Genomic DNA, 10216 nt, shown 5'->3' on the forward strand with positions numbered 1-10216 from the left:
AATGGTCAAAAATTTGTTTAACAGAACAGAGTGTGAGGGCACCATTCATGGTTCTGTTGCAACTGTCACTGAGCAACAAAGATATGAATTGTAAAAGAAGTTGCAGAAATTGCCTATGTAAATGTCATCCAAAGCTGGAGCTGAGAGCTTCAGAGCTTAAATAATGCTGATGTAAAGCTTAAAGCTCATACCCTAACACCACAGGGCTATAAAGCACCCCCAAAACATCAGTCTGGGCAGAATTTTAAGTGAAGTGTTTGCCTCTGTGTTTGCAGATTGCTGAGCTAGTAGAATCAGTATTAGCTAATGCAACTCCAGTAGTCCTTTAACTTTAAGCTGTCTGAAATGTGGGATTTGCACAGCAGCCTAGTCTAGAAGTATGTAAGCTTTTTCTACTTGTAAGAAAAAATAACCCTGCTGAGAAATCTGTGATAAACACTGATGAAATATGTTGACTGGATGTATACAAATTAAATTCTGGACTTAATGTACTTTAAAACATCTGGCCTGGCTGATGTGGAGGTGGTGATAGTAGTAGGAAAGCAATAGCAGAGTATTTTAAAAACTAGACTAAAAAAAACACATAACACAATCATTTTTAGAGAAGCAAATAATGGGTGTTCAGCTCTAAATAATGGGTGTTCTATTCTCTGGCTATAGACGTCATCCTCTGTTCTCCAAAAGATCTTCTGTCAAAAAACCTAAAACTCAGATGGGAAATATGTTTGTTTGGAATAAAACTTAAAAAGTAAAAGACATAAATCAGGTTCTTTTCTTTATGAAAAAACAGCCTAAACCCCATCTGAAAATGTAACAATACTTAAATATTTACTCTAATAATTTTCTAAACTACTTAGATGCAGATGTTTTACCTGAAAACACCACCGACACTTCAAGTGAGATACCAACAACTCTGGTGGATGCATCAGACTTTGAGTGTTCCCTCTGCATGAGGTATGACTGCGCTGACCTGGAATTAATATTAGAAAGCCTTTCTAGCTTCTGAAAAAAGTTTTCATGGTGTCAGAAGAGAAACCTGTGAGAGAATATCTAAATCATTACTCTGTTCCTTTTTGCTGAAACTTACATCTGGTGAATCTTTACAGATTCAGTTTTCTCCATTATGCATGGTGTTCTCCATTGTTTACCACTTCTAAAAATGAAAATCTTTTATATCCTTAGATAAAATTGTCACCCATACTTTATACAAAAGCAGGAAAGAAAGAGAGGGCTAGGAGTAGTCACTCCTTTCACTCTTTGGGAATCTGCATTGTTTTTGTTGGCAGCTTAGCTTCTCTGTTCCATGTTTTCATGTTAAGGTTGTTCTACGAACCTGTTACCACACCCTGTGGACACACCTTTTGCCTCAAATGCCTTGAGCGTTGCCTTGACCATAATCCACTTTGCCCACTCTGCAAAGAAAAGCTGTCAGAAGTAAGTATGTCCTTGACCCAATTAACAAAACTGCACAAAGTTGTGTTCGTAACAAATGTGGATAGAGCCTTCCTAAATCTTCGTTCGCGAAGCCTAGCCATGACAAAGTTGTGTTCTTCTGAAAACATCTGTGTGGGGATCTTTTGTGCTCTACTTGTGAGCCTCAGCAGCAGGTCAAGGGAGATGATTCTACCCCTCTGCTCCACTCTGGTGACACCCCAGCTGGAAGTACTGTGTCAAGATCTGGGGTCCTCAGCACAGGAAGGACATGGAGCTGTTGGGGTAGGTCTAGAGGAGGGCCACGAACATGATCTGAAGGTGGAGCATGAGGACAGGCTGAGCATTGAGGTTGTTCAGCCTGGTGAAGAGGAGGCTCCAGGGAGACCTGACTGCAGCCTTTCAGTACTTCAAGAGGGCTTATAAGAAATATGGGGACAGACTTTTTAGTGGGGCCTGTTGCTGGTCGTAGTTTTAAACTAAAGGAGGGTCAATTTAGACTAGATATGAGGCAGAAATTTTTTACCTTGAAGGGTGGTAAAACAATGAAATAGATTGCTTGGAGAGGTGGTAGATACTCCATCCCTGGAAACATTCAAGGTCAGGCTGGATGGGGCTCCAAGCAACCTGATCTAGTTGAAGTTGTCCCTGCTCACTGCAGGGGGGGTTGAACTAGCTGACCTTTAAAGATCTCTTCCAAGCCAAACTATTCTATGATTCTGTGAAACCAGAACAAAACAGTATTACCAACAGCATCAAACTGTGCACAGACCTCATTTTCTCCAAGATATATTTGGTATTTCTTGAAAGACAAGGGGTTTTGCTGGTTCTTAAAGAAATAGAGGCTTCCAGTATCATGTCAGGCTCATGCCTGGGGAGTGCCAGCCATAGTCCTGTTCATACCACATCTCCAGACTGTATATCTGCCTGTGGTGAATGAGGAATGGTCACTCCTTGGTGAACATTTCTGCTTCTGCAGACATGATTATTTCTTAGAGTATTTCTTGCCAGTAACTTGACAGCTCTAGGTGAAAAAAATATATGTATCTTCTGCAAAAGTGAGGAAGGACTGCCTTTTTTTCCTGGTAGTACAACTTCTGCCAAAAAAAGGGTATGGGGGGTTACAGGTAAAAGGACAGTGGAGTGAACCACATATCCTGAAGTGGAAGTTTCAATGCCTAAGGCTGAAAAGGATGAGAAATCAGTATGGTCCTAACTAATGTGTTCTTTGGCCTTAGGAAAGGATGGCTTGGGAGGAAGAGATGTTACCTGTCTTCTTGTTGTCAGACTTAAGAGTTGACTCTTCCTTGCAGTTTCTGGCAAGCAGAACTTACAAGAAGACCGTCCTTACAGAAGAACTGATAGTCCGTTACCTGCCGGAGGAGTTATCTGAAAGAAAGAAAGTCTATGAGGAAGAAATGAAGGAATTGTCAAAGTAGGCTCTCTTTATACTACTGACAGCTGTTATAAAACTGTATTTTTCAATCTAAATTACTGAAGAAACTTCATTTGCTTATGAAAATGCGTAAAAGGAATGAATTCATAAACAAACCTGTCAGATGTTTTGTATTTTTGACATATTTATTGCAGATAAACAAGTAACATATCCACGGATGTTGGAGAGGCACAACAATATTCTTAAAATAAAGATAATTGCCTTTTCCTCTGAAACAATATAATAGCTTTAAAAGTTATAATAGGGTTTTTCTGGGAGTAGAATTCAAATTATGAATGGATAAGGTCAGGAAAAGTTCAAGGATCTAGTTTTTGTCAGTGACTTGTGACTCTTATGCCATGTATAAACTGAAAGAGTCTGAAATATATTTGTCTTGTAAAAATTACAAACCTTTAACAGACATACATTTATGAAGAATGAGTTTAAGGAAACCACTGGAATCAGTCTTGTATTAAGGGTTCATGCTGAATATAGCAGTAGCCGGAAAACAAAGTGAATTTTTTTAAACAATTATCTTGCAGTTTGAATAAAGATGTTCCCATCTTCGTATGTACCATGGCCTTTCCTACCATCCCTTGTCCGCTACATGTCTTTGAACCTCGTTATCGCCTAATGATAAGAAGATGCATGGAAACTGGTACCAAGCAGTTTGGCATGTGCTTAGCTGATGAATTAAAAGGGTAAGGAGATGAGCTAAGAATGTCCTGTTGTTGCAGAGGCTGTTGTGATGATAAGGAAATACTACAGCACAGTATACTTGTCTCCCCAAACCACTGTGTTTCCTTCCAGTCCTATGTGAACCAATACTAAAGTTGCTTACTTCTTAGTTCTGTACTTTAAACATTCCTTTTGACACAAAGATGTAATTTTACTGCTCCCCTGTTGGATGGATAGCAAGAATGCAACTCATCCTGCTACTGCAGGCTCCAAAAATAGCACTTAATTGGCTGTGTGGTTGGAAAGCTTGCTGGCCTGTTTGTTCCAGTGAAAGCTGACTGTCTGTATAAGGTTCCTCCTCTGTCTGCTCAGTTTAAAAAAACAAAACAAAACAAAAATAAGGGAAAAAATCCAGACCTTCCATAGGTTTCCCGCATGAGTTGTATCATTTTAATGAGACAAAGTATACCTTTGGCTGAGAAGTCTGTTTTGCTGCTGAATGTTGAATTTTGACGTTTGTCTTTACCTCTGTGTTGCAATGTCTAAACTATCTGCAGTGAGCGAGTGAGTTACATTGTCTTTCTATATGATTTTACCTTTAATTCATTTTTGTGAATTCTGACATTGATGTGTTTCCAGCTTCCTATGCAGAGACTGACTAGATGACAGTTAAAGGTCCCTTACAACACAAAACTATTCTATGATCCTATGAAAACCTTCAAGTTTTACGTACTTTACAGATATAGGCTTTTGGGTGAAGGTGATAAGACTATGCTCATTGCAGAAATACGAGGTGGTCTTGAGAGGTCTGCCTTTTGAGATGTGATAGTTACTGACTTCAGAAGATATGTTGGCATGATGCAGGCTGTAGAATAGATGACAGGCACGGGAATCCTTAAGAACACGTTAAACAGGCATCCTCAGGAGCAGCATTTTTATAGTGATCATCATTGGAGGTGAGAGGAGGGCAGTCATACTGAGGCTTGGCAGCCTTGCTTTGTCCACTTCATGTTTTCTTGGGGAGGATTTTTTATTTTTCTCCCTGACTGGACAGTAAGGTGGCTATAGGAATACAGGAGATGCTACAGCTTCCAGTCAGCTGTGGCTGTGCTGCAATGCCATTTGGCATGTTGTCAGTGCTGCACTCTGGAGTTAAGGTTCTGGAGTTAAGCAGCTGATGCTCCACAGTTCCTTTCAGGTCTGTTACCAATTTCATGGAAGCAAATACTTGTAAGAGTGAGGACAGAATGACCCTAGGACATTAGTGAAACTCTCCTTATATCCATGAAGGCTTCTGGAAGAGCCAAACTTACTTGGAGTCAGGTATAATACAGAGGGCCAAGGGCTTACAATCCCCAAAACACAATAATTGGTTTGTTAGAAAACATTATGAAGGATATTTTAAAATGCAATCAGTGTGATTAGGTTTCTGTGTGTGGTCTGTTTTAAGTTACTAAAATAATTAAATTTTTTGAGCATGATAATTTAAATCAAACACTGAAGCAAAGAAAGCCTGTAGCTGTAGACACCTAGCAGGCTGTTGCAGCTTCTTACACAAGTAAAGAAGTTCTTTTGTTTATTCAAAATTGCGAAATCAACTTGGGAATACAAGTGGGGAAACTTGTTTTGCCTCATCTACTAAGACATGGATACGTAACTCCCTTGAAAAACACAGTGACAAAACATGTTCAGTTCGTTACCTTCCTCTGTTTTATTTCTCCATTTTAAGTTAAAGCTGGGAGAAGAATATAAACTTTTAATGTGTCAGTACATTTTATACCCGTCTCCAGGTGCTTTCTTGAGCTCTTTGTTTAAGGTCACTTTCTAGTCAAAAGTAACTTCTCAAAGAACAACAGAAAAGAAAAAAATCATCACTTCTGTATTATTTTCTAAATCCAGTATGAATGTCACTAAAATCCTTAATTAAAAGCAATTGTCATGTAGCTGTTTAAATAGTGTTTAGTGTAATGCTACTGTAATAAACTAATAAACTCACTTTTTTTTAAAATCAATCCTACTGGTAAAGCAGCAAGGCTTAGCTGTTTGCAGCTGTACTCTTCTTGCTTGTCCTGATTTTTTTCCTGTGGAGTGGCTGGAAGAGAACAGTTGTCCGCAGTGGTGAGCTTCCCCTCTGCCTCTCACAAACCCACAATTTCTGGTAAAGCAGAAACAGAAGTAATTTCTTCATCACTCCACTGTAAGAAATGACCAAGCCCTGGTAAAACAAGTGTTTCCCTGATAAAGAATTTATCACACCCTGCAGGGATTTGGTGTCTTGAGATGAGACTAGATACATGCAGTACTTTCTCCTGCCTAGCAGTAGGCTGAGGTGTAGAGCTGCAAATGTATTGTGGTGAAGAGTCATTGTACAATCAGCCTCTCTAGTGAAATCACTACAGCACAAAGGTAGAGTAGGTAATCTTGATAAAGTAAAAATTTATTGCATGCTGGTTTCCAGGGTGTGATTAAAACCTGTGCCTACTTTAATATAGTGGATACAAATGTGCTTTTGTAAAGAGTATTTTGGGTTTGTTTTGATTTTTTTTTTTAAGGAAACAGATGCAACAAAAATCTTGCTATATAGAAGCCTTTTTCTTCTAAAGCCTGCAATCCTCTGCTTACACGTTGGAGTAGGGGGATAGCCCTCACATTTTTCCTCAGTTTCTGGGCTTCCTTATGGTATCTTTACCCATCTTGTTTTCTTTGCAAACCAGGTGAATTTGCCACCAGCAAATATCTGACAACTCCCAGAATGAAACATGCTTTATTTAGTTTCCTGTCCCTTTCCAACCATCCCACCCCACAAACATGCCCTGAAAATACTGCTGTCCAGGTCCTCTGAGGGAAGGCAGAAAGGGTGGGGGTTGTGTGGCTTATGGGAATAAGCAGAAATGTATTGTCACCAAAGCAGGATCCTCTTTCAAATAAGAAGTGCTCAATTAGGCCCAGTATTTGTCCTGATGTCTGTAAACACGTGTTGATGACTTCCACTTTTATGCCCTTCTGTCATTTCAGATTTGCAGATCATGGCTGTATATTAGAGATCAGGGACGTAAAGTTTTTTCCTGATGGACGCTCAGTTGTTGATACAGTTGGTGTCCGTCGTTTTAGGGTCTTAAGCCATGGCCAACGAGATGGATATAACACAGCAAACATCGAGTATCTTGAAGATAAAAAGGTGATCTATGGTGCAAAGTTATTCATACCCATGTATTGCTGGATTCACTTAAATAGCCTTTCCTTGTTGCATTTCAAGCTAGCTGTGCATTATTTTTAAACCAGTATCATTACAAATACACTAAAGCTCTATTTTAAAAACCGTGGAACAAACTTTGTCTCTTCTTTCCCTTTCTTCCTTTCTGCCCTTATAATTATCTCTGCTTAAAGTGTTACACTCCCTTCATGGATCTCAGAGTAGCTTCTGAGATGCTGAGGTCTGTCATGAATGTGTAGGTGAGGTCGGAGTAACATTTTAAAACTGGTACAGAATTTAAAGTCTTCTAAAAGCACATGCTCCTGTTGGTAGAGAACTGACTGTTCTCTTGCACTGAACAGACAATTGGCACACTTCCTATGTCCTCCAGACTCTCATTTACAGAACTGGTCCTCAAGTAAATGTGAGGGTCCGCTCTTAGAATGAGTTCTGAGTGACATGTAGTTAACTGTGCCATGTACAAACCTCTGTCAGAGCTGACTGAGAGCAGAGAAACTCAGAGAGGGGAATAGCTTTTAAAAACAGGTCCTCTTAGAAAACCTGCATCGAGTGTGAGGTGCTTATGATGGATGTTGGCCAAAGGGTGAATTTTTGGCCATGCTTAATAGCTTCCTGGATCATCTTCAGACCATGTTTGTAAAACCCTGGTAGCTCTTAACATCGAGTTTAGTAGTAATCTCATGCCAGTTGATGGAGTTGGTTGGGTCATACAGCTCTTTAGCTCACTCTCATAGTTGAAGTGAAAGTCTGTAAAGTCTTAGTAGGGCTTTTCTAACCTGTGCAGAATGATGCAGTTGTTTGTCAGGGCATGAAGGGTAGATCTCATGGAGGTGTCTCTGCCTGTGAAAGGCTGGAGTAGGTGGTCTTCTCAGAGTGAGGGCTCTGCTGTGTTTAAATCCCCAGTGAAGAGTGGTGGAACACAGGTATCAAGGCAGTGTTTGTAGATGGCGCCAGAGACCCACCTCTTCCTAATCAGTGAGATTTACCTTGTCTCCAGTGAGAGACTGGTGTCTGTGTTCAGCACCCTACATTCATGTTATATCAGATGGTGAGAAAACTCAGTCCAAAGATGCCTGTTTTATCTGCTCTTAGATACCTACCTTAAGATGAGATGAATTGCCCTCTAGAGCTGTTTCTCCTGAACTGTGAAAGGCATCCACAGCAGCTACATCAGATGTGCATCTGAGTAGCATAGCTGAAATCACACCATTGATATGTACATGTTAAAGGGGAAAGAAACCCAAACAACCCCCCCCAAAAAACCAAAACAAACCAAACAAAAAACAAACCACAAAAATCAAAACTCAAAAAGCCCCCACAAATCACCATTTGGTAGTGGGTTTTGCCTATGCTTTTTTTCCCCCCTTAATAGCTAATAGTTAGGGCTGTGCAACTAAAACACTCTTTGCTTCAATGAGGGTGTGTTTCTTCATGGCTGTTTCTGGTATTGGGAAAGCATCCACTTTCCCTGTTTCCTGCCTGCTCCGGTGTCTGTCCTCCTCCTTCTCCTTGGCTGTCCTACCATGGCCTTAACACTTCTATGGAATACTGCTGGTCTCTTAAGGGCCATAGATCTCCCCCTCTCTGTGCTCGGTGGCAGTAGTGCTTGTTTTGTCTTGCCAGACAATATACCACTGTTAAGGGTTGTTCTGTGACAGGGACTTGAGGCTGTGGGTTTGAGATGATTAATATGATGTCCTAGGATTAGAGCGGAATCTTCTGTTGTGCCAGTGTTTAGGAATGGATATTAGCAGGGCAGTTACTGCTCCAAGAAATGTCACTTCAGAACACCTAGGGGAGGGTAGAAAAACTCCAGCATCACAGGTTTGAAATCTGAGACTTAGGCACAGTTGGTTTAGATAAGGGCATTTGAACAGCTGTAGTCACTGCATTATTTTGCTTCGTTTGCTTCTGGGGAAGCATATGGGCTCCACGGTATCAAACCTGTTTTTGTTCCATCTCCCTTCTTTTAACAATAAGGTTGAAGGACCAGAATATGAAGAACTTGTCCGTCTTCATGATTCAGTTTATGATCAAGCTGTTGCCTGGTTTACTTCTCTTAAAGACAATATGAAAGTGCAAATTCTCAATCATTTTGGGTCCATGCCAGGAAAAGAACCAGAGCCACAGGTAATAGAACCTTCCTACTTAAACAGCCTTATTCTATACCAAATTTTTACAGTAGACTGTTTTCTGACAGATTTTTGCTGTGGTTTTGTACATTCTAAATCTTATTTACCCAGTTTTTGTCCGTTGGCATGAAGCATGGAAAACAGCGTATCTATGTAACTTGATAGCTGAAGGAATAAGTTCTTAGTGGTATATATAAAAAAAGAGAACCATCTGCAATTAAGTATTTAATTGTTGCTTGAACCGTTTTGTGGTAACTTTTTTAGCAAATACAAGGTGAGAAGGAAGGCGATGTTCTTAATGGGGCAGTGCTGGTGAATACATAATTGGTGAATACATCTTTCTATTCTTTTGCAGAGCAACCCCAGTGGTCCTGCCTGGTACTGGTGGCTCTTGGCAGTGCTGCCTCTGGAAAACAGAGCTCAGCTGGCTATATTGGCTATGACCTCCCTTAAAGATCGTCTTATTGCCATCAGACGCGTATTGATATTTGTGACTCGCAAAAGACCCAGATAACATGGACTTCAGTTGAGTGGGCACTGAAAAAACATCTCATGATAGGTCGTTCTAGGGGAGGGCAAAGGGGAGGGGTTGTTTTTGTATTTTTCAAAGATTCCTTCAAAAAAAAGCAGCCCTTTCTGACTATGTCCTGCATCCATCGATTGCATCAGTTTGTTATCCTGGGTATTCACCAAACCTTGCACACTCTCCTGTTATCCTGATGAAAACTGAGCCTCAACAAAGCTGTGCTACATTTAGAGTGTAGCTGATGGATGTGGATAATTGCTTCAAAGTACTGCGATAGAGTTGATGTTTCTAGCCTGCAAGAGAGTTAAGTACTAGAGTAGCACCATTGGCCTGCATGTGATTTGGATTTTCACTTGGTAGGAAAAGGAAACTGAACAATGGATTGAAGAGGTGTTTCCTAGACTTGTAGTGAGCAGAAGAGGAGTTGTTGCTACCCAGCAGAAGTATGCATGAAGACTATAACTGACACTACTGTCTGTCAGTGAATCGGAAGGCACTCTGTCATAAACCCACATCTCGCTCTCTCTCTCTCTCTCTCTCTCTCTCTCTCTCTCTCTCTCTCTCTCTCTCTCTCTCTCTCTCTCTCTCTCTCTCTCTCTCTCTCTCTTCAGCAAATAGTAGTCTGAGGAAAAAACAAGTTAAGCATTTGTGGTCAAGGCATCTGAGGATGTTTGGATGAAAGAATAATAGCTACTGAATAAGTACACTATTAAGTAGCCTTAGGTAATCCCTCCTTTGTGATTTATGTGTTGTAGCAGAATGAGTATGTACAAAATGTTTGGAAAGGTGTACTTTGGTTT

The 10216-nt window shown here is 40.4% G+C and overlaps 1 protein-coding gene across 2 annotated transcripts in view; it reads left to right on the top strand.

The window, feature by feature from the left end:
• The window catches only part of LONRF2 (LON peptidase N-terminal domain and ring finger 2), a 32682-nt gene extending 23149 nt beyond the window's left edge, over positions 1-9533 (top strand). The window contains exons 6-12 of one of the 2 annotated variants that reach the window (XM_027718124.2): positions 858-954; positions 1320-1434; positions 2745-2866; positions 3409-3567; positions 6560-6722; positions 8739-8888; positions 9246-9533. In XM_027718124.2, coding sequence (XP_027573925.1) covers positions 858-954; positions 1320-1434; positions 2745-2866; positions 3409-3567; positions 6560-6722; positions 8739-8888; positions 9246-9404 — 965 coding nt within the window. In that variant the 3' untranslated portion in view covers positions 9405-9533. The remainder of the gene's footprint in view (positions 1-857; positions 955-1319; positions 1435-2744; positions 2867-3408; positions 3568-6559; positions 6723-8738; positions 8889-9245) is intronic. The other variant, XR_005566965.1, reaches the window with a different exon arrangement.
• The last annotated feature ends 683 nt before the right edge of the window (positions 9534-10216 follow it).

The sequence above is a fragment of the Pipra filicauda genome, unplaced genomic scaffold (assembly GCF_003945595.2).
Source record: "Pipra filicauda isolate LSUMZ 115617 unplaced genomic scaffold, ASM394559v2 scaffold83_size3615187_pilon, whole genome shotgun sequence".
Classification (NCBI taxonomy): Eukaryota; Metazoa; Chordata; class Aves; order Passeriformes; family Pipridae; genus Pipra; species Pipra filicauda.